A 24,301-nucleotide genomic window follows, 5' to 3' on the forward strand; every position below is an offset into this window, starting at 1 on the left:
CTGTCTGAAGGTAAAAGAGCAAAAAAATATATATATATAAAAAAATCTGATTTAAGGCAGAATTCCTTCTGGGTTTATCTCACTGCTCGTTTGGCATTCCAGGTCAGAACTAAAAGATGTTTTACTATCTGAGAGGTTTGAGGTTTGACACTCCAGCTGGCTCCAGCTCTGCTCTTCTTCCCGTCTTTTTATTTTTTTGAGTCACTACCAAACATTTTGACTTGGGAATTCCAGACTTTGAAACGAAAATGCACCACTGGAAAAGTTCCTCTTCCTAACCGTTTCCATGAGGAGAATATTCACGTGGAACTCTGAGTAATATTTGTTGTTGGCTAAACTTTTTTTCTTTTTGCATTCAGGTTATGACATAGTGGGAAAACCTGAGTTCATGCCGTAACCTCTTCCTCTTCCAGACTGCACGGGGTGTTTTGGGAGAGTTTTAACGGCATGTCTGAAAGCAGCTTGTTTGGGGTCACTGTCCAAAGCTAACCAAGAGTTTGCAGAACCAAATCTCTGAAACCCATCTTACTAACATCTGCTCATACCCCCAGCCTAATAAAAACTCAAGAATGCTGCTGGTCTGTGTGCTTTACTGCTTATGGGGTTACTTCACTTTTTCCATATGCTGCAGCAGCAGCAGAAGCAGCAGCAGCAGCATGGACAATTTGGCCGTGCGGGACTCTCAAAGTTCAGCTTCCAGCAGATTTTGCCTCCGTTCCAAATGTGCATGTGTCCGGCTGAAACGCTGCTACACACATATATACTCCACGGAGTACAATTAGGTGCCGGCGCCCGGGCCTTTTCCCCCGATTTGCGGTGCAGAATCTGTTTCTGACTGCAGCTCGGGATCCATCTGCCTTGGATTTGCCACGTATTTCCAGAGCGGGAGACTGGCTCACCGGTGTTTCTCGTGACGATGTGAAATAGTGTTAGATAGCTGCTCTGCGTGACTGTGTGTGTGTGCGTGTGTGCGTGCGCTCAAGCGTGTGCACAAGCAGGACAATGTCACCTTGACTACAATCTACAGGAGGCACTGAGGGCGTATGGCATCTGTAGAGCACTGGACAGAGACGGAGAGAGGGAGTAGAAGGTATTTGCGTGTCTCTCCGGGTGTGTGTGAGAATATGCCAAATGTGCGAGTGTGTGTGTGTGTATGAGTGTGTGTGTGTGTGTGTGTGAGAGAGAGAAATACTGAGGCGGGTATAGCTCTCAGACAGCTCACAGTGCTGGAGGATCCGTCCTCAGACCCAGGCAGAGCGACGCAGAGATGTCAAGCGCAGCACACACAGGTGGGTCATACAGCAGCCGAGGGGACAGGTGAGACAGGCCGGGGAGTCATGCATCATGATTCATGTGTTCTAGTGCAGTTTTTATTGATTTATTTTTATTTTTACATCATGATCATGCATATCTGCCAGGTTTGTCAGATTTAATTTATTTTTTTTTTGTTGTTGAAGGTTGAACAGGCCTGAGGGTCATCACAGTAGATCAGGTGCTTTGGACACAAACATTTGTTAAATCTCTTAATGATTAGACACGTTAGCACAAATATGAACTAAATTCATTTTTAAAACATGCTACTGACTTTATTTTTTTAATTTAATTTATTTTAATGAGAACAAAACTCCCTCCAAACTCTAAGTCAGATCCCTTTTGCTGATTTTCTAATATTTCAACCGAAGCCCAGACAAGTGAAGGCGAGCTTTCCTGCAGATTTCCACGCGTGTTTTTTGCAGCTCCCCTGGCCCTCTTGACGGGCATCGCAGCAGACCTTCAAACAGCCGCAGCGGGACCTTCGGGGGGCCCAGTGTTCAGTCGTAATTGCATTCGCCGCTGCTGTAACGGAGTAGGAACCCGCCGCCGCATCCTCTCCTGTCCGTCATGTGACTCCGTGTGCATCTCAGTCCTTCTGGTTCAGCTGGAGAAACGCAGCCTCGGCCAATCGCCTCTCGGTGAAGGCGTCTCTCTCTCTCTCTCTCTCTCTCTCTCTCTCTCTCTCTCACTCTCTCATTTTTTCGCTTTCTCTCGTGATGCCTTCGCGTGCCATCGAAAATAAGACATCCTCAAGCTGGTGCGCATGTGAGCAGATTTGCTTTTTTCAGTTTAAAGATATTTAGACGACCTGCCTGCAGAGCTATTTTACTTTGCATTAGTCTGACTTCTTCTGCAGAGCTTTGGTCTATTTCCTAACCGTGAAATAAAACTAAAGCTGCTGGTGAAAGACCATCAATGGGATGTAGTGAAGGCTGTTAAACCTCGTCCAGTAATATGCTATAAATCAGGTCAAAAGAGAACGCGCGTTTCCGGTGGTAACAGTTTGGTTTCCTAAGACACAAAACAAAGAAAAGTTGAATATTTACGTTAAAAACGAAACCAGGCAGGTCCGAGTTTACGGGAACCCCCGAAGGCACCACAAGGCCCCGTGACGTCAGCCGCTCCCCTGCGCGTCCTCCAGCAGCCAGTCAGAGAAGGGATGCTCTGAACGCAAGACTGCAGCATCTTCACCGAGAGAACGAGCAGGACAAAACGTCTCTTTCTCTGCGTCTTCCTCCAGCTCCACGTCTCCGGACCCTCCTCACCCACCCGTCACCCCTGGGTGTCTTCACGACTGGAGCCAGGACAGGACAAGAAGACAGAATTTATCATAGCCTACCAATAACGCATCGGATTTTTTTTTATTATTATTCTTATTATTCTTGCTTCACCGACCTTTCCTTTCTTTCATTCTTTCTTTCTTCCCTCGGTTGATTTCGCCTCTTTGTCTTTCGGGTTGTGTTTTTGTTTTGTTTTATTTATTGTTCCGTTTCGCTGGCTGTTGCGGAGGAGCGCCACCATCCTGTGCTGCCTGACATGAGTACTGGTTGCAGCGGAATGATACACATATCCTAGCACGCATATCTGAAGGTTGATGGAAGACTGACGATCCGTTTGCACGTTTTTTAGTAGCCTATAAGACTCTCCGAGAAGATCTGCAGAGGTTTCGGATTTTCTCCCGCACTGAGCCGATCACCCGCCGCTCTTTCTTTCTCTCCCTGCGCAGCATCTCTCTGTACGCACGGCGCACCACGGAGAAACGCGCAGCTTAGCCTAACCCCCGTCCGCAAGAAGCGTATTTTCCGATTCCTAAATCGCCTTTGCCTCCTCCAAGGACTCATCTGCACGGCTACGCTGCGTAAAAAAAACGGAAAAGGGGGATTTTAACGCAAACGCAGCTTAAGCATCCAAGAGCAAGCTCGAAAATGATGGCCGGCGGAGCAGTACAGCAAAACGGCATTTTCACAAATCCTCATCATCACAATCAACAACCACACATGGAGTCCGATCCCCCGGACTCGCGTAAAAGACCCCTGGAGACCCCAACGGAGGCCAGCAGCACAAAACGCACAAACACGGGAGGTAAGAGAAGCGATGGGGATGCGGGAAGCTGGTTCTGGTTTCGGTGAACGTTGCCTCGTCCTCAGGCAGGCAGGCAGGCAGGCAGGGAGAAGGGAGAGCAGGTTGATCTGATTCTTGATACACACAGTCAGCGGCGCGATAGGAGCTCAGATTAGTAGATTAAAGTGATATTTAGAGAGGATGTTTTCATCGGCTTCGTCATGAGCGACAGTCATTTTCCATCAGCATTAAAATAGCCACGGGTCGCCGCTTTTGATGGAAAGGAAACAATGAGAGGGACTGAGGGGGGATTTGGAGGGAAGCCGTCGGTTCCCCTCTCGCACATCCTGAATGATTTAGCCTCCTTTAGATCAGCACAATCGGCTGCTTTTTTTAAAAAAAAAAAAATTAATTTCTTATTTTTATTGCGTCTTGAGATTTTACGCGCAGCCACAGCGGCCATGCTGGAGCCAAAATAAGGATGTAAACAAGTGAAAGCCAGATCAGGGCTAGTGCGCGATCGGACGCGGAGTCTCATCCCGTCGACGGATGACCTTGTGATAATCTCACACATCAGCCACCATCGCCGCTTTGTGTGCAATTACACAAGCGGATAAACAAGCAGACTCGTATTAACAGCAGGCCCGTGGCGAGCCAGAAAGAACAGGAGAGGGGGGGATATCAGAGGAGCTCAGAATGCGACAGGGTCTCAGTGTTATTGCAGTATGTCAGTGGCAGGAGGCTAGCCTGTATTTATTTTTTATTTTTTTACCATGCATTGCTGTCCTGATTTTAACATCCTGCAGGCAGGTAGGAGGGAGTTTTATTTCCCTTCCCTCCCTCACTAAATCGTCAAAGATGATGTTTCTTCTTCATGATTCTCTGGTTTGATGAAATATGGATATGTCACCATGGTAATCACCATATTTGGTTTTTGTTTACATGCTGTCATGCGCCAAGCATTCCCATCACCCGGCATTACAACCATCAGTAGCCTCTCCTGGCCATGCACCCCCATCATGGACATGTGGACATACAATACTCCTTTAAATGTCACACGACACCGAGGTGCAAAGCTGCAAAAGACATGGTCAATATTTAAAATGCCTTTAAATGTCTCAATTAGAATTGGTAGACTTTTTTTTTTTAGGGGACCCAGCCTCTTAGTGCAGGCTGTTAAATCTGACTGTCACTGTCAGCATGTACTCGCTGTGTGTGAGTGCAGCAGTTTCACGTCAAAGTGTTTATGTTATGTTCACCAGGGCCAAAAAAGGACTACTACAAAATGAATAATTAAGCACTTTAATGTGTTTCTGTGTTACCGTAATCTCAGTGTTAAGTAATAAGCGAATGGTGAATTATCAGTAAATTATGAATCTACAGAAAGAAAGTAAATCTTATTTTGCAGCAGGTTTTGTTGCAGGTTGTTATGGAGCAACTTCAGGTCATATTGGCTTTTTTTTTTTTTTTTTTTTTTTTTTTTTTTAAATCAGTCTCGTGACACTTTTTGAACGATGCATTTGTGCTAGTGTTGTTGTTTACTTGCTACTGAAAATCAAAGCTCACAGATCCATAGAGCTTGGGTGTCCTGTCCCTTTTAGAGCACGGTGACAGGTGGCCCAATTCAAACTGAAAACTGGTGTTTAGTGTGCAGCCACACGAGAGTCCAGAGGATCAGTGAGCGCTTTTTATCCAAAGAACAGGACAGTCATTTTTAACAGCTTCTTTAGGTCCCAGCGGTGAGAGTCCGGTTAGGAGGGGTGAGCTGCAGGTTAACCAGCAGTGTTTTAACTGCAGATCAATGCAGCACTCAGAGCGCTAAAGGCTCCTCCTGACTGTATATGAAAACCCAAAGCACCCTCCCCTCCCTCCCCAGGGGACCTTCCTTACTGCCTGCGTAACAGCCAGGCGGCTTGTCCATTTAGACAAATGAAAAGGTTGGAATGAGGATGGTGATGATGACGACGAGCTCAGCCGGCCAGACTTTTACTCAGGCAGAGAGAGGCGGCGCTGCTGCCAGGTCGACACTTTTACCCCCGGCCCGGCAGCGGCAGGCTGATGGTCGGATAGGATTCGGTTGAAAATGAAGTCGCTCGCACACAAACACACACTTCACCCCAGCCCCTTAAGATAAACAACAAAGAGGAGTCAGAGCTTGGCTGCAGGTCTTCTGTGACAATCCTATTCTGTTCTTTATTTGTATTTTTTGTTGCAGTTATTTGAGAGTCTGGTCTTGATGATCTTTAATATGACTGATATTTACAGCTTGAGCTATCTGGATAACAATGTTGTTATTATCTTATTTTATTTTACTACTTCTAATAATACATTCAGTAAGTGTATTTATCATTTCTGGCCCTAGATGCAGAAGAGACATTTACTCAGGAAGACAATTTTCTTTCAAACTGACGATATGTTTTTGTATTTATATTTTTTTCAAGCTGCACTCAGGCTGCAGTTTTAAAGTTGGAGGTCAAAGTGCTGCTTAGAGATCATAATTATGGTTGTTTCTCTGTGTGATTAGTTTACACCACACACTCCCCACCCCTGTGCTTCCTCTCTCTGTAGTGGCCTTCCTGCAGCCCCTTTTTGAAACTGAAGGCATTGTATTCCCTCACCAAGAAACTGAGACTCATGGTAAGACGGACTTTGATTTTGATCTTCTACTTGTTTTTATAATCTTTACTGTAACGTATATATATATATACATATATATATAATTTTTTTTGACAACACATAACCTGTTGTGGTTTTAAAGGCCAAAATTCTGCAGAGTTGAATCTAAATTTTAGGTCCTTTTTTAAAAAGAAGAAGAAGAGCTGGCCTGATATTTAAATAGGATTAACATTTAACAACCTCATATTCTCATGACTCAAGATGTTGCATGCTGATATTCTTTATATTGTATGTTACCAGCTCCATAACATCCATTGTCATGCTTTTTATACAAATTCAGTGTTTCTTTTGTCATGGTGCCCCGACATTGCTGCGCAGATGAGTCCCGATGACCTCTGACCTCATAATCATCAAGGCATTTGGGTTTCTGACTGCTGGTGTATTGTTGAAATGTTGACTCACTGTTCCTAATGTGTGCTATATGATGGCTACAGTATGCACCGTGCAGCTGCCGTTGGGTAAAAGTCTCTCGACAGCAGCTGTAGTTTTAATCTTTTCCCATTTTAGCGGGACGATTGAAACTTAATGTGTACAGAAGGCTTTTAAATCAGAAACGTTTAACTTTATCTTATCATTAAATTCCAAAAATGTTTTTTCATTTTTTTATAAATATATATATAAAAAAAAATGTATCCAACAGCTGCAGCTTAGCTTAGCCAAGCGTTTTCCATTCACGTCAATCAGATTTGCTGCGTGAATGATTCAAATATTCATTCAAAGATGAAACAGAAGATGGGACTTTTCCACTGAGCGTCCGGAGGGTTCGCGTCCAAATGTGTGTGTGTGAGTGTGTGTGAAGAAAATGGCAAGCGACATTGGAGAGAAAGAGCCGGTCAGCTGTCAGACAGTAGATACGGGACAACATGGGACCGCTGTAGCCCCGCGGGTCATAAATCACAGCCACGTCTCATAAAAAGCTGAAGGTCTTAAAGACGGAAAGATCAATGAGTGGCTGCAGTAGCTGCTGTTCACGGGCCCCCCCCCCCCCCCCCTTTTAATCCACCAGTCAAAACCCATTCTTATCAGTGCGCCTCCCCCCTGCCCCTCACCCAGCCTCCCGGCCTGGCCCGGCCAGGCTTCCCCTTTGCTATTAAAGGAATCTCCCCTCTCGTCGCGTACATATATGATCAGAGCCGTTTAATGAGCTCATTGTTAATAATTGATTCACTTTCAGATGTTTAAACTTTGATTATTTCCAAGGTCAGGCTGGATCAGGAGAGTAAAAATGTCAGGGTTCAGAATATTTGGCTTTATATTTGAACTGTGACCACAGTTAAAATAGAAACTCCCCATGAGGGTATTCATTTCTGGGAACGTATCCTATATGAAAACAACATGATAAAATGTTATCGTATATATATATAGATATATATATGAGTCTGCGAAGAGTTCACACTACTATTATCATGAATCAGGATATTTAAAGCTACCGAACTCATCTGGAAATAAGACATTAAATCACCTTAATCATCTCATTAAATCACTTCATTAGCAAAGAGCGATAAGTGCAGAGGAGCACATTTAAAACAGAGCTGAAGTATTTACGACCGACACAGGTTATGCACAAGGTTGATGCTTTTACATTTAATTTTAATTCTTTAGCTCTTAGCTTAAACATGCATTTGCATTTTTACCAAAACACGTGAAATCATCTCAGGTTGGACAGATGGCACGCAGACCACAGGAGGCCAGGCTCTGGATTGATTTGTTTAGCGTACTGTATATAACCAGTCCTCCGATACCCCAGCAGCAGCCTTTCAGCCTAATAGAAGTGACTCAGATTCGGTCCGTTGAAAACAAATGCAGCTTTCAGGGGGAAAAAAACTGCTTGTATAAGCCATTAAGAAGAAGTCTTACGTAAGCACAAACAAAATAAATTGGATGTGTTTTTATTTTTTATTTTTATTTTTTTCAATATTTACGTAGGTGGTCAGGAAAGGAACATGTGAGCGCGGCGCCCACAGGTTTAACAAGCCGGGGAAGTTTGCTGACCCGAGTGTGCAGACATATTCAGCCGTCTCATCAATTTATATCAGGAGCTCTTCTTTTGTTTTTATATCTCTTCTCTTCTCTTCTGCCTGTGAGATATAATACGTTCATTTAGTAAATGGAAGGACTGGCAAGCCGGTGTAGGGAAGAAGGCGAGGAGGTACGAGGAGGGAGGGTGGGGGGGCTTGAAATGCCCTTGCCAAGTGACATTAGGTGACTAGACTAGCAAACAGGGGAACAGTTTCTCTGTGGCTCACTTAGTGCTTTATGTCCGAGTTTAGTCGTAAAAAGCTGAGAGGAAGTTTAATAAGAGAGGCGAAGAGGAGCGGAAATGCAGTCGCGTGCAAACGTTTAACGTAAACCCACTCCGGCCGAATGAGACGAGACCTTTGATGATATTGATCCGAGCGTCGTCTGAGCTGTGCACCTTTTTTTGGGGGGAGGGGGTCAGCCGTCCTCACACTGATCGACCGTCCGGCCCAAACCCCACATTTGGCTTTGAACGCTCGGCGACAGACACCAGCTGGACGGGGGCTTCAGCCCTGAACACAGCAGGAACAAGTTCACGTTTTAACTTTCAACGTTCAGTTATTTAAAGTGTCGAGACCTCTTTCCTGCACCGCGTAGACTTTATGTTTGCAGAACTAAAGCGAGGGAGGCTCACACTCGTGCCTCAGCCTCGGTATCTCGCAGAACATGGCGCTCTCGTCTGCGACACGCCTGTTTTGTTCACTTGCGAGGCTGAGCGCTCCTCGCCTGCTCCCTCTCCTCTCTCCTCCTTTCATTCTTTCCATCTTCCTCTCCTCCTCATCCATACTAATCATGCTCTACTTCAGACCATCACGACTGCACCCTCCTCCTCCTCCTCCTCTTGTCCTTCCATCATCCCCCCACCCCCCACCCCCTTCATCAATCGCAGGCTGCCATTGACGACGCTCGCTCGGCAACTGTTTCCGAGGCTGTCAATCGATTCGCAGCCGCCATCGGCAGGAATCTGCCACCAGTAGCTGCATCCCTCCTTCTCCTCCTCCTCCTTCACTCTTTCCTCTTTTTTTTTTTTTTAAGCCACTGCGTCAAAATAAAAAAAAAAGGAAGCCATTGTACAGGGTGGGGTGAAGGCGCTGAGAGGTGGTAATATTCCCACAAAGGGAGGCTTGTGATTGGTGGAGCGAGACATCGGTCACAGCTAGCTGGCCGCTGATAGGTGAGGAGAGCAGGGCGACGATAAATATGGATGAGGGAGCGATGAAAGGGCCGACGTAGGGAGGACGACTGGAAGGGCCCCCCTCCTCCGAAATAGCCTTGGTCCAAGAACAATACTGACCGATTTTCACACAGAGAGCGAGAGAGAGAGAGGGAGAGAAAGAAGGCGTCTGCTTCAGTTATCTTTGTTAGCGTAGCCGCCGTGACTGCTGCGATTTCTACGCAGACGCCCCGATGACGGTGAGCGTTTCAGCGCGGCGGCGTCCGATTGGCTCTCCCCTAAACCTCCGTTCAAACTGAATTCCTGCAGCAGGATGTTGTTCTTCAGACACGTCTCACACATTTGGATTTGTGATAAATAAGTCAAGGAATTCTCGTCTTTCAGTATAACCGTCTGCTCTTTTTCTGTTCGACATTTCAGCAACCGTTGCAGGCTGTATTTTATTTAATTTTTTTACAATTCCATAATTTATTTTTGTCCAAGTTATTTTCAAATGCAAGGCTCAGCTCATTATTTTCGATTGCTTTAAATTGAGACACTGTCCATTTTCCCGCAAGACGGACGCGCAAAGACAATTAATTTCCGTCATAAGAACAAATCACAGTGCCGGTGCACTTGTTTTTAAGGACGTACTCATCTTTGAGTCTCAAAATTTAGATTCAAAAATAAACAAAGTGCAGAATTTAGGAATTTAATCGCTCAGCAGCAACCTTGAGTGAGTCACCAACCAGGATATTTGCTCCTCTTCTCACGTTTGATCATTAACGGCGTCAGGTGAATTTTAGTGACCTCAAAGCTGCTGCTGCTGCTGCTGCTGGCTGCCTCTGAATCAAATCATCTCAAATCTGGACATTCTTCTGCTCTCTGAAAGGCAAATTGAATAAATAAAAAATGAATTCCGGTGCTGAAGATGCAGAGTGAAACTATAAATACAGGGAGAGTTCCTCCTGCTCTCCTCTCCTCTCTGTTTACGGGCGACGACGGCCATCTTTCAGAACCGAGACAGCTGGTCAGAGCCTCACTGCAGGAGAGCTTTACATACGAGAGCATGAATGCTACCTTCCAACAAAAGAGAAGAGGACTGGAGGGGGGTGTGTTAGACAAAGCCTACCCCCCACCCCTTTAACTCTCCCTGCTTAGGGGAGATGAATATTTTCCAAGTCCCCAGAGCTCAGAGCCTCCATACCAGAGCCCCCTTTCATCAGCCAAGGCAGGCTGTGTTCACACTGCTACACTTAAGACCCCCACCACCACCACCCCCTCTCATGTGGGACTCATATTTACATTTGACCCACATTAGGTATCTGTCGTTAGGTTAGATTTTCAGTTGTTAGATATTTGATGCATTTATTTAACAGGAATAAATACTCATATTTGCACGGTTAGTCATGAAATATAACATGCTGTCCCCCTTTTTATTTGTGACACTGATGCATGAAGGTGCAGTACCAGCAGGTAGAAACATGATTAAAGTCCACCATCAGCTTTTGGAAGTCACAAAGTGAACATTCTCCCTAGGAGACTTAGAGATTTAGTTCTTACACTTAAGTTGTTTTCTGTGTCGCTCTTTTCTCTCGCTTTCAGTTGTTGATTGGTTTTGGTTTTTCTGCAGCAAACAAACTGGGTTAGGTATTTAGGAAATGTCAGGTTTGGATTTGAAATCCACCCGCAGGCACAAAAGATCCAGCCGATCGAAATACATCACAGGTCCGAGGTTGGCAGTTTGAGACCTGGTACTGGTTATGATTTGAGAAAATCCTGCAAGAGCGTCTGAGGAATGAGGTTTGGTGACGCTTGGATATAACCAACAAATACAGTTAAAGAACAAACTTTGAATTGAATTCTGAAAGATTGCGGTGGTGCTGTTTAATACCTGGATTTCCACCGATATGATCTTGTAGAATCTGTCCTTTACCGTAAGCCTAACCCTCTTTCCTGTCATTTAAACCCAATAAAACGGCGCTCAGAGTGTTCCTGAACGTGTTTTGCCATCTAAAACCCTTCAAACTAAGGGTGTTTGTTGGACGGGGGGGCAACAGCAGAACGCGAGAGAGGATTTGTGTTCTTCAGCCTTCCTGCCCCGCCTCTGCAGACCCGTGGACACCAGATCCCCGGGATTTGAGCCCCCAATCCCCCAGCCTGGAGAGCCTATTCTGGGCCTGGCGGGGTCTGCGGGGGCCTTAGCAACAGATTGGACTGTTTACTCATCCAGTTATATTGTGGTGGAGAAAGATTTATTATTTATCATAAACAACCTTCATGTCTCCAGACCCCCCCGCCCCCTCTTTTTTTTCCCCCGGACCCACAGAAGGCTTAAAAGACGGACACGGTTTTTGCGCAATTTGTTCGACTGGTGGTTGCGTCTAAACGTGAGCGTGAACATCGCTGTCAGCAGGGTGGGGGGCGTTTCTCTGGACACATGTAGACCGCTCTGTAACTTTAGTTCAGACAACCGCTGGCTCCCTTCGTGACTAACTTGCAGGGAGTGGTGTATCGGCCACATTTTCATTACATCACGCAGTCACACATATTTTATGTCAAATCCTTTTGGCATGTAAAGGAAATGTGTGTACTTCCTGTGTGTGTTGTGACTGCAGGGATTTGTCTGTGTGTGTGTGTGTGTGTGAGAGAGAGGGAGAGAGAGAGGGTTTGCAGAGTGAAAACAAAGACCCTCATCACAGCAACCAGTAGGGAACCCTGTACTTACTCAGCTGCAGACACATTAAACAACATAACCTTCTCTTGTTTTATAGCAGCCGGTGATTTGAAATGGGAACCCCTCAATTTTCCACCTCAAATATTCAATTTCTTTATTTGTTTGAAACTGTTTATCAGTGTGCGTGTGTGGTTCGTGTTTCGGGATGGTCGCGGTTTGATATGTGCACTGGAGGCTTGCCAGTTTGCATGATTTGGGAAAAGTAAAGGATCTTTTAGAGTACTGCGGGAAGTAGACGCCGTAACATACGTATGTGGCCTACGTCGGTGCGAGCCATTTATACTTGTGCGCTCATCAGTCTGTGGCTGGCTCTGTAGAAACGCCACCCAAACGCTAGTTGGCGCTGTGTCTTTTTTGCCAGTTTCATTTTCGTTTCTACAGTACTTCCTGCTTCACTTTCAACAATGGCGACTGAAACTTTCGCCGAAATTCCACACAAGCGTTTGTATCTCTGAACCTCCTCAGTTAACCTTCCTTTCCGACGTGTTCCATCTTTAGTGATCCAAAACGAACAATTTGAAAATTGCAGAGATGGAGAAGCAGTCGGAAATACTAAAGCGGAAACACGCTGCTACCAAGCGGACCAATCACACCTCTTGCGGTCTGCGTCGCCACGGCACGTAGTTACGTTTCTGGGGAGGTGCACGTCAGGCTACGCCGCTAGCTTCTGTCGCTGTAGCTAAGTCCAAACTGTCTATAAGGCACAGTGTGCAAAAGTGCACATAAATAATAAATAAATTATTGGCAAATTAGGAGAACATGCAGACCTACATGTTGTTATGAATTATATCTTTGATGACAGTAAGTCGCCTTTGGCGCGGTGGAGGGTTTCTGCTCTGGGGCGGATGTAGCTTTTGGCTGATTGTTGAGGATGTGAAAGTAGGACTGATTCTATACAGCTTGTGCAAAATGGAATTAAACTCTGCTTTTATGATCACATAAAAGTGAAGCCTCGTCGATACATCTGCTTGGTCGCCTTATTGGTGAATACAGCATTTGGGTCAGACGACTGTGAATAATCAGTGATTGTTTATAGACTCTTGCTACTCTTACACTAGAAGCGAAACTGTAATCAAAGCAATGTGAGGCTCGTTCATGTTCCTTCTATTCAGGTAAGATGGGAAACTCCTGACAGAAAGCAACAACCAGAACTAATCTGCTGTTATGAATGGGCTGAGCTGTCGGTTTACGACATCACGGTCGTTACCGTATCCTAAAGGGCATCCCGCAAAATAAAAAATAACCCCCTCCGTGCTATGACAGATAAAACAGTAGGAAATAATCAGTAACAATCACTGCCGCTGTAATTATGGAGCTTTTTCTTGTTCTTATTTGAGCTGAAAGTTTACATGCTCATTATGCTGTCAGCGTGACGGAGCCGCGTGCACATGTGGGGGCTTTTGGAGGTTTTGGATCTCTGGTGAGTCTTCATATCAGGAAGAGCAGAAGATGGTAGCAGGGAACAATGAGCCTGACATGGTGCTGAGGCATCGGGTTTTCTGCTTAATTGTTTTACTGTCAGGATTCAGTGTTAATTTAAGATATTCCCGGCTGAATAAAAAAAAAAAAAAAAACTTTCACCAGAAGTTTTCAGAAGAATAAATCATTTCTGGTGACCTCGAGACATTTAGCTGCAACGCCCACGAGGAGCCTTTTCCCAGCACTTTTTAATTTGCTGAACTGTGAGAGGGAATAACGCGTGGGTGAGCGATGCGTGACCTTTATTGGATTTTGAGGATGGCGTTGACACCGACGGGTCAGACATGACTAGCAGAGCCCCGAGCAGCTCATTACGCTCGGTTGGATTGGCACGGCGGAGTCTCACCTGCACCCGTGTGATGTTGAACTAAAAGGTAGGGGTGCGGTATAATTACGCATAATTAGGATTTGAATCTGTGACATGTGGATAAATGAGGTTTGGCTTTTAGCAGCATTATAACCCAACTGGTCTCTGTGGGCTGGGATGACACCAGTAACACAAGACAGCTCGTAATTTGCAGCTGACCAAACAGACTCGCTGTGTTTTAAAAACGTGATTTAGTTTGATTTGGTTCTAGAAGATATATTTAAAGTGTCAGAATTATTCCACAGTGTCCTTTTTAGGAAACGTGTTTGTACCAAAGTGCAAATTGAGTCAAAACACTGCAGAGCTCAGAGTCTGCTAATGTGTTGAAGATGCACGGGAGGCTTTTTAAAGGGGAATTACCGTTTTTTACAACCTGGACCTTATTTCTGGCATAAAATACGATTGTTTACTCACCCGTATAACTTTATTGTCATTTGGAGTCGTCCGGAAGATATTTAGATCAGCCTATATCCATATAGTGGGAGTGACTGGGGCACCGAAACGCAGCCTCTAAACAACGCATTATCTGCTGCGTTCATTTCACCAATATATACCGTTGAGTCCGGAATTACTCCGCATCCTCCTTTCGACAAGCTCCTCATCCATTGTCCACAACCTCAGAATCGGAAAAATATTCAGCCATGTTGCAAAAAACTAGCAGTAGCAAATTACAGGTAAACAAGCCGCGTGGGGTGAGCGCAGCGCTCAGAGATGACATCATCCAGGTCAGAGGTTAGTAGGTCAATCTACAGACCCCGGATGATGATAACAGGTAACTCCGGACTCAGCGGGGAATATCACTGGCGTATCATAACAAAATATTGGTGAAATGAACGAGTTTTGCAGCAGATAATGTGTTATTTAGAGGCTGCGTTTCGGTGCCCCATTCACTCCCACTATATGGATATACTCCGATCTAAATATCGTCTGAACAACTCAAATGACACCAAAGTTATATGGGTGAGTTAACGATCGTATTTTATGCCAGAAATAAGGTCCAGGTTGTAAAAAACAGTAATTCCCCTTAAATGTCACACGCTAAGAGTTTCAAACAGAAACGGAGAGATGCATCGCTTTTTAAGCTTTGGCGCACTCTTCTATGTCTTTTTTTAAATAAATCAGAAACAGCTGATTAAAGTTGAGGAATGTTGATAAAACTTGGCCGTAAACGGTGTCATTCTGCGTGTACGCGGTGTGGGAGGAAGAGGCAGATAGTGCAGCACAAGCTTTTTTTTTTTTTTTTTTTTTAAGATCATATTTATGAAAATTGAGTCATGCCAGTTGTCAAAGCTGCTAGAGGCTTGTTTCCAAAGTGTAAACCAATCTGTGTTGCATAACCCCGTTAACAAACTCAACACGAGAGCTCTGCAACTCTCGCACGGGCTTGAGGTGCATAAACACGAGCGTTGCGTTCATGTTGTTAATTTGGAAAAGTGCTATTTTACAGATGCACGGCGCGTTAACCGTCATAAAACAGGACAGAAAACTTTTAAATTTGTGTTTTTCAGCAGGACGCACAGGTTCACAGGAGGTTTGTGTTTGAATTCTGGATTATTTTTTTTGTTCAGGGACAGGATGTGTGTGTTGCGTTTATATATAAATACCTTTCTTTTTATTTTTTTTAATGCTCGCCATGGTAACGTACAAGTGTTACCATGCAACAGACACAAGTGATGAACATGAGTCACCCATTACATCCTCTCATATACATGATGAGTCATGTTGCCAAGGTGTGTAGGCTTGTTTATGAGACGTCGGAAACGATCTGTTTGCGGAGGAGGTGTTTCTGGAGTGTGCGATCGGGATTCTTTTGTATTTGTGTGTGTGTGTGTGTGTGCGCGCGTGTGTTTCGTATTTACCAATTCCCCTGGCTTATTAATACGGGCTGGTTATAATTAGCTAGCCTATATCTAAAGCAGGTCAGTCCAAGGCTTCGTACTCAAAGTGGGTCACTGCAGCAAGGAAAGGAGAGGAGTGGAGAAAATAGGAGGACGAGCCGGGAGGAAACATTAGGGGAGGAAATGAGGAGGGGAAAGGAAAGAAAAAGGATGAGGGAAAGGTATGGAGCGGAGGATAAAAGGCAGTTTCAGGACACGACCATGTCACGTTTTTTTATTTTTATTTTTTTCTCAAGCTCAAAAGACAAAGTGTTGCTGTGAGCGTCGCTAAAATCGGAGACGGTGAGAACTCAGTCTGCACAATAAGCATTGCATCACCGCCGTCGCTATTTGCAGCTCATTACCGACGGGCTGCAGGAGGTGAGACTGAGGAGAAGATCTAAATGAAAGTATTAACAAGGGACGAGAGGAAGTTGCTCGCCGTGCACGCGCTTGAAAATTGAGGACGAGGAGAAACGTACCGTAGTTCTCATTAGGAAAGTTTGGGGAAAAACATAAAAAGGAATGCAGTGATACGTCTGGTTTGCAGGGAAAGCAAACATTTAACACAGATAGCTGATATCAACTAGGATATGACTCTTTCCAGTTATTGTTCAACTAAAATTCAGAGTAAAAAAATCAGTGTTTAGTTTAGTAATAATGTCCTAGCTAAAGTTAAACACATGGCCATGTTCTGTCCCCTCTCTACAAGTTTGGCTCTTTAAGCTCGTTTAGTAGCGGCTCTGCTTCTGAGACATTTTACTGTGGAACAAAACCTTGGTTTGGTGTGGAGAGACGAGAACGAAACAGGAAGCAGACGGGCAGCAGACAGACGAATGGACCGTAGGATGGTAACGAGGAAGAGGAGCGGGGGTTCAGATTCAATTCTATTAAATTTTATTTATATAGCGTCAATAACAGTACAGATTGTCTCAAGACGCTTTACAACATCTGGTCTGAAACTTCCAGAGCAAAGCCTGAAGGCGACGGTGGCAAGGAGAAACTCCTTTTTAACAGGAAGAAACCTTTAGCAGAACCTTAAGCTCATATGGAGGGACCCATCTGCCTAAGGCCGGCCCAGGTAGAGACAGAAAAGAGAAACGAGATAAACGTACATCTGTCATGGATACATACATCTGACTAAAGTGTACATCATCCTCGATTTATATATAAATATACATATATTTTTTTACGACTTTCCCAGATGAAGCTCATAACTGAACGCTAAAATCATAATTAGACTGGCTAAAAAAACATCTTGCTTGCTAATGCACGTCAGGGAATTCAGATTAACAGAAGCTTTTAGCGAAGAGGCCCCGAACCCTTGTTGGCCAAATTAAAAAGAAAGCAGATAAACGGAGGTTAAGTCACTTTTTACGCCGGAGCTCCCTGCAGTTTGTGTTTCATCACTAGCGGAGCCGAGGAAGGTCAGGGGGGTGTCGGGTTTCCTGTCTGTGTGCTTTGGCTTGGCTGAACACTCGGAGATGAGAACAGAGCCCCACCAGTAAACACTACAACTCCTTCAGATAGATGTGGAGCACAAGACAAGAGTTTGAGGGAGGAAAGAAAAAAAAGAAAGAAGAAGAAAGAAACGGGGTTAATGTGATTTTTATTAACTGAAAGAAACTACATCCCATTCTGGAAAATTAATGATTAGCTTGAACCACAAGGTTTGGGGTGCAGTGTAGATATTTTTTGCAGACACTGTAGGAAAAATTAGTTCGTCGCAGTTTGGTGCAAAAAGCAAAAATGATGAATTACGTTGGGCTGTTCCCCATCAATAAAAACCAAACCACTGCTAATTAGAGCATGCATACTGTACATACTGTTTGAGTCCTCTCGCCATCATCCACAATTTATATATATATATATATATATATATTTGTTTTTTGCGACTTTCCCAGAGCGAACACATGGGTCACGGCTACAGTTATTCCGCAATCATGTAATAGTATTGAGTAACACGCTTTCAGAGTTGTAAATGATTATCTAGTCAACGTACAAATCATAGTTATGACTGGAAAGCTCTGGGATTCGTCTGACTTGGCAGTTAATAAAACAAAAGAGAAAAAGAAAAAAAAAACGCCACATGGTCCAACAGCACGAGCGTCCGCTGGCTTTGAGTTATCTCCGCTGTGGATCCCACGTGGCCCGAGTGTGGAATTACCCACACAGTCGTGAGAAGAGGTCGAGCCTAATCATCCGAACTAAGTGAAAACACCTGTGTGGATGCAACATGGGTGTTAGAGTCATTAGTTCGAGATTACGTAATATCACCGGTGATGCCGAAGGAAAGTTCAGGATTTTTTTCAGGCTCTGTTGGTATTTTTATTTTGTGGAATGACCGTACTTACCAAACTCGTGCGGAGCTCTTATCAGCCGGAATAACACAAACCCCCTGTGTGGGTGCAGAGCAGCAGAGCTTTTTACTAATTAAATGTGTTTCTAGCGAGGTGTCACAAACACCTCCGTTCCACTGTTGTCTTCGGTTACAGGGATTTAATAGAGTTAGAGCCATTAAAAGGCATTTAATAAGAGTCCGCGTAGCTGAATTGGATCATAAATCTTCCACCTGGTTCGACGTCGTCTCCGCGTTACCTGCTTGTGTTTTAATGTGCACTTTCGTAACTTTTATCGCCTTCGTCGTTCGCCTGGATAACGGGCGGAGAACGTCGGCAGTTACAAAGTGCCGTGGCCTTGTGAGAAAGTGTGTCCCCCGAAACAATAATCCTATTTTAATCTGCCTCCTGGGGTTCTGTGTCCTGGATTATCAAAAATGAAGAATGCAGCCAGGGATGGGGAGGGAGAGGTAGAGGGAGGCTGACAGATAAAACTTCAAAACCATGTCAGACGCTATGGACAGAGCAGCAGATGTTATTACATTCATGATCACATGAAGAAGACTTTTATTAGAACTATTGGTTGTATGTAAATTATCTCTAACATGGAAGGAAGAGATATTATGGATTCCTTTACAAGAAATAAATTATTTATTTTAATGTTTTTTTGGTTTGTTTTTTTTGAAGGTCCAATTTGTGATTTTAATTATTTTAATTTTAATTATTATTATTAATAAAACAATGTTTTAAGCTTTTAGAGAGTCGGTTCAAAACGTAAAACCTAAAAATGTTTAGATTTGTTTGTTCCCCCAATACAACTGTAGTAAATTATATATATAATTTTTTATTATTTTTATTTTTGCTCAAGTTACCAAAGATATTTTTGTGACGTCAGTGAGGTTGCAATTTCCCTTTAATTTATTTTTTTTCTTTTCTAGATAATATTGGCTACATGTGATCAGGAGATATTAACGTCTAACTCGTGCAAAAATAAATAAAACTGAAGCACAAATTCTGAAGCTTAGCGCCGGGAAAATAAATACATAAATAAATAAAAAATGAACTGAATACATCTATTCCAAAATGTCAGACCTTATTAAGTCATTCAACACACACCTGTAACTGTGTCTGCTCTTAATTCACATGCAAATATAACATTTCTCTGACAACGGGACGCCACTGGAGGTTTTTGTTGAAGTGTGTTTTCACCGACTTCCAGTGAACTACACACAGCATGATCATGTTAGCAGGATGGTTTGTGATGCTCCTGAACTTATTACATCAAATATTAGGTCATAATATTATTAGTATTATTATTTACATTATTGGGAGGCCTAATTTACCATCAGAAAATATAAAGTTTGAGCATTTAATAATAATACTTGGAGTTAAAACGGAGTTAAAAGCTTCAGGCAGGAGGTTTTATAGTAGTCGGGTCTAACATTATAATCTCTTACAACAAAATGCTGCTCCTCTATTCATGTTCAGTGTTTTTATTGGCACATTTAAACTACTGGTGTTAGTAGTAGTATAGAAAGAGAGATATAATGCAGGAGGAGCTCTGGAAAAATACTGGTGTTGTTAAAAAAAGCTCCTAATTACGATGCTACCCCAGCTATTAAAAACTACTTATACAGTATATGGCAAATCAAATAAGAGCATGCGTTTTGTATCAGTCTGTCTTTAAATTACAGTAATAACGCGGATATATAGCGGCGACAAATAGCAGCAGCCTGTGCAGTTCATATACAGAAATATTAAACATAATGGATGTGAGATTAAATAAAGTATCAGCGAATAAAACGTATTTTATGAAAACTGTTGAATTTCAATCTAACTTGGCGAGCTAGCGGTTACAAATTTAAGCTAGTTCACGTTACGTCTGGAAGCTTTTCCTCCGGGGTTTTCACCAACTCTCTTTAAATCATGTTAAGTCTCCATGGTCTAAAAAGTCAAGAGCACAAACATCAAGTTTTAAAAAGTCGAGGTAACGTAAAATTTTATTAGCAAACATGACAAGCTTCACAGGAACTCACGTAGCCTGTGAAGCTAGCGGGCCGCCATAGTATTAGCATTGTATGGGAAACCCTGTATCAGTCTGAAGAACAAGAAAGAAGAGAAGAATAAAGTGAAGAGAAAATAGGGACCATCCCTGACTCTTAAATTTGATAGGGGTTAACTTTTAGCAGCTTTAAAGGAGGAATGTCTGCTCCTTTCTGGTGCACGACCGCCTCCTTTCCATCCTTCAGGGCGAAAACACAAATGTATATTTTGTTCCTTCCTTTAGCTGAGGTCAGAGCTGGAAACAGCCAGCACAGAGCCACAAGAAAGAGAAGACAACTTCTCTTCGTTGCCACAGTTTCCACTTTATCCCTTGGTGCAGGTGCAGCCCCACGTTAGCAGGATAAATCGCCCCAAATACTAAAATATTGTAATCAGAGCGCGGCTGCATTTGCATTTGTTTATCTGCACATGTTAATCAGTGCATGTGTGTGTGTGTGTGTGTGTGTGTGTGTGTGTGTGTGTGTGTGTGTGTGTCATGGCAGGCATGTGGTGTTATGCATTCACGAGGCGTCACATCCACAAGCATCGTTTGAATCTGATTAGCTTTAATAACAAAGCCGACGCGCAGCATATTCCTCGGCTCGCTCCCCTCGTGCCAAGACGGTGACGAGGACCAGATTCCTCAGGCCCCACGCTGAAATTAGATCAGACCAATCTGGAGAGAGTGTTTAGAGGCTCGCACAAATGGACGTGCAGACAATTGGGATTGGGAGGGGGGGGGGGGGGGGGTGATAACACTGGCAGGGAATCATCAGATTATGGAAATAATTGGTTGTCAAGGATAACAGTCATCATTTGATGTGATTGGGTGGATTTACGCAGCTTTGGGAAGTCGTGGACGTTTCAGTCGAGAGGGAGACAAAGGAAAAGACAAATTATTCTGCTGTGGTTTAGTGTTGCAGCACCGGCTCACAGCTGTTCTGTCAGAATGTGATAGCTGACGAACACTTTCCAGTTCACACGCGTTCAAACAAGACGATCCTGTACTGAAACTTTTCATTTATTTTTGTGCCTTACTCGCTCCAAGACAGAAAATAGCTGCAACTGCAAAATTAACATTTAAACAAAAGTCAGACTAATAATGCATACTGTAGCTTCTTTGTAATATTTTCTTTTTCAGCTTTATGCTTAAATAAAGCATGATCTGCAGTAGCTCTCTGTTTCTGACTTCCTGTTTCCTGTTTCCCCGCTGCAGAGGAAGGCGAGTACTTCCTGAAGGTTTTGATTCCCAGCTATGCTGCGGGTTCAATCATCGGGAAGGGAGGTCAGACCATCGTCCAGCTGCAGAAAGAGACTGGAGCCACCATCAAACTGTCCAAATCCAAAGACTTCTACCCCGGTAAGACATGCGACAACCTCTGCTACGGATGAATGGATGTTGGGTTTTTAGGAAAGTTTACTTGCACGCTGTTTTTCTTTTTTGGGCATATTTGAAAAATTTGCACAAGATCAGTTGCAAGATACGAAGAAGCACAAACAATAATGCAACTTAAAAAGGGAAATGCATTTGACCAAAGACAAGAAATAACAAGATATAACGTTACATTACACTGAGCAGTAAACAATAATTTGAATAGTGGTGGATGACAGATGGATAGAGAAATGGGGTCATGCAAAACAGTCAATGAATAGGAAAGTTAAAGGGTGGAGGGATGCATGAAGAACCTCTATTCATCCATTTATCCATGCATCCTCATAAGGATGTGAAGGATAGAGTGTGTGAGAGAGAGAGAGAGAGAGAGAGAGAGAGATGAATAAATGTATCAGTACAAAGTGTTGTGTGCCATTAAGGAGTCATTTCATTATCTCCGTCTTCATCCAATCAATTTTTCATGATGTTAAAACACAAACACACACACACACTGTGTATTTACACACAGTAATGAGCTGTTGGAGTCTGACTGCTGAGAGAAGTTTCCCACAGATGAGAACAGCTGACATGCTGCTGGTGGTTTTGCTCTGACATTAATAATCAGAGTCCTGATCAATGCTGTGAAATGGACTGAAGGATTTGTAAAGGTTGTGTTGTCTCTTTTTGTGCGTGTGTGTGTGTGTGGACTTAAGTTGGTGTTGTCTGAGTTTTGGAGTCCTCGGGGACGGCGGGGCCTTTGACTGGGTTTACTTTGCATCCCCCACCAACACACAAACACACAGTCCACCAGAGATCGGGATTATAGGATCAGGGATGAAATTGTATTTGTCTAAACTCTTAATACTGCCCTGACGTGACATGTGACTGTTGCAGGGAGGAGGGGGAGGCAGTGATCTGTGTGCGTGTGTGTGTGTGCATGCTTGTGCTGACCTGCTGTGAGTTGAAGGTTTTGGTTGTCGGTTTGATCTCTGGTGCAGCATGTACGCTCACTCATGTAAGTGTGCAACCCAGTTGGCTATAAAATACGCTCATATATGTATTTTACTGTCTGTTTTTGCAATCAAGAGCATCCTTGTGACAGCCAAGAAGTAGTGGAGCCATAATGAGTATGCTACTAAAACTCCTGGCATGGTCGAGGAAAGATGTTGGTTTGGTTAAACGCTAAAAAAAATCCAAAGGCGTCCCATCTCATGTCTCGGGACGCAGCAAGACCACAATCTTTCTTTAACCTCAACCAAGTGCAGAGATTCCTAACAAAGCCCCACAGCCGTTATTTATGCGTTAGTTGTCAAGAGCAGACACCGTTAGAAAAACATAAAATTAAACACTCTGACAGCGAAGGTTCTGCAGGTTGCAGGGTTTTTATTTACCACACATGAAGATAAATGAACGTGATGAAATATAAGCGCGCATTTGTCTTTTTGTGGCTTGACTCCTTCTCTGCCTCAAACCACGTGGGAAAACAGTGCTGGGATTTAAGTGCCTTCATATGCCTTCACTCGAGCTCTTAAGTGCCCGGTTGCAGGTTGGCTGGTAGCAGAGTGGGATGAACCGTATTCAGATGAACCAAAACTACTGCTAAGATGCACAGTTTTCTCTCAGAGATAATATGAAAAACATGCAGGGTTCCTGTAAGAAGTAAAATAAGCTTCAGTCACATGCTCACACTGAAACAAGACATCAGCCGCTGGTGCTCCACGCTCCCATCTCCACTTAAACTCACGGCGATTTCCCAGTGTTGTCGTTGCGCCTGCAGAGTCTGTGATGTAATCGCGGCCCCTGAGCCAATCACAGCATGAACCTTCTCAGGAGACTACTCAGACGCAGGTTGCTTGAGTTGCTTTTTAATTTATTTTTTTTTTCAGCGTGAATTATTGTCTGTTTCTGTTTTCAGAGGGATAACCAGACTGGCTGGTGCACAGATAAAACATTTTAAGGGAGAATATGAAGAGAATGTTTGTACAGTGAAGTCATCCGATATTTTCCATGTTTGCACTCTTACATTGCAGTGGAGCATGCTGGTTAAATAAAGTTCAAATAAGTTTATCGTAATCGGAAAAACAACAATCTGCACTTGAACTTTATGCAACTATTAAATAAACTTGCATTATAAGTTTTTTTTCCTGCAAAAACAAAAAGAAATACAGGCACAACTTGTATCCTTATTGTGTTTTTACATTCATTTACATGGAACATATAGTTTTTTTTATCTGAAGCTTCATCCTAAACCATCCTGTGCTTTTTCCTCCTACTTTAAACTCCACTCTGGTTTCCAAGTATCTGTTTGCTTTGAATTTCAGCTCTCATGCTTGTTGTCGTGGTGTGTGTTTGTGTGTGTTTAAGAGTGTGAAAATGTGTGGATCAGATCAGCGTCGGGGTCGGCAAACAAGCCGCCGTTGTTTGACATCGGCACACGACACTCCTGAAAGCTCTGCCAGCGAGAACAGATGCAAGGTGCAGGAGCCTGGGAGATGCACACAGATGCATGCATCATGTATACAGCGCTTAGTACTGCCAACATCTACAGTTTAAAATAATAATAATAATAATAATAAACTTAGATGAGGGTGTAAAGCTGAAAAGATTATTGGTGCACAAACATGCACACACACGTTTATGTATAAATGTATACACAAGGACATGGCCTCTAATCTCCTGGGGCAAAGCCAAGGAGGGCTGAGGAGACAGAGGGGAGGAAGGGAGACAAGTGGAAGAAAGACAGCGAGGGTTGTGTGGGCCTCAGTCTGGAGGGGAGGACAGAAGGAGCTGTGTGTGTGTGCACGAGCACGCACCCTTCCTCTGGGCTGAAGGGGGCATCTGTATGCAAATGAGACACGGTTCTT

At 43.7% G+C, this 24,301-nt stretch overlaps 1 protein-coding gene across 2 annotated transcripts in view; it reads left to right on the top strand.

Moving 5' to 3' along the window:
* The first annotated feature begins 3,183 nt into the window (after positions 1-3,183).
* The window catches only part of nova2 (NOVA alternative splicing regulator 2), a 71,780-nt gene continuing 50,662 nt past the window's right edge, over positions 3,184-24,301 (top strand). The window contains exons 1-3 of one of the 2 annotated variants that reach the window (XM_084558524.1): positions 3,184-3,396; positions 5,944-6,012; positions 21,282-21,425. In XM_084558524.1, the coding sequence (XP_084414650.1) occupies positions 3,240-3,396; positions 5,944-6,012; positions 21,282-21,425 (370 nt within the window). In that variant the 5' untranslated portion in view covers positions 3,184-3,239. The remainder of the gene's footprint in view (positions 3,397-5,943; positions 6,013-21,281; positions 21,426-24,301) is intronic. The other variant, XM_084558525.1, reaches the window with a different exon arrangement.

Source organism: Chelon labrosus (genome assembly GCF_963514085.1).
Source record: "Chelon labrosus genome assembly, chromosome: 13".
NCBI classification, from domain to species: domain Eukaryota; kingdom Metazoa; phylum Chordata; class Actinopteri; order Mugiliformes; family Mugilidae; genus Chelon; species Chelon labrosus.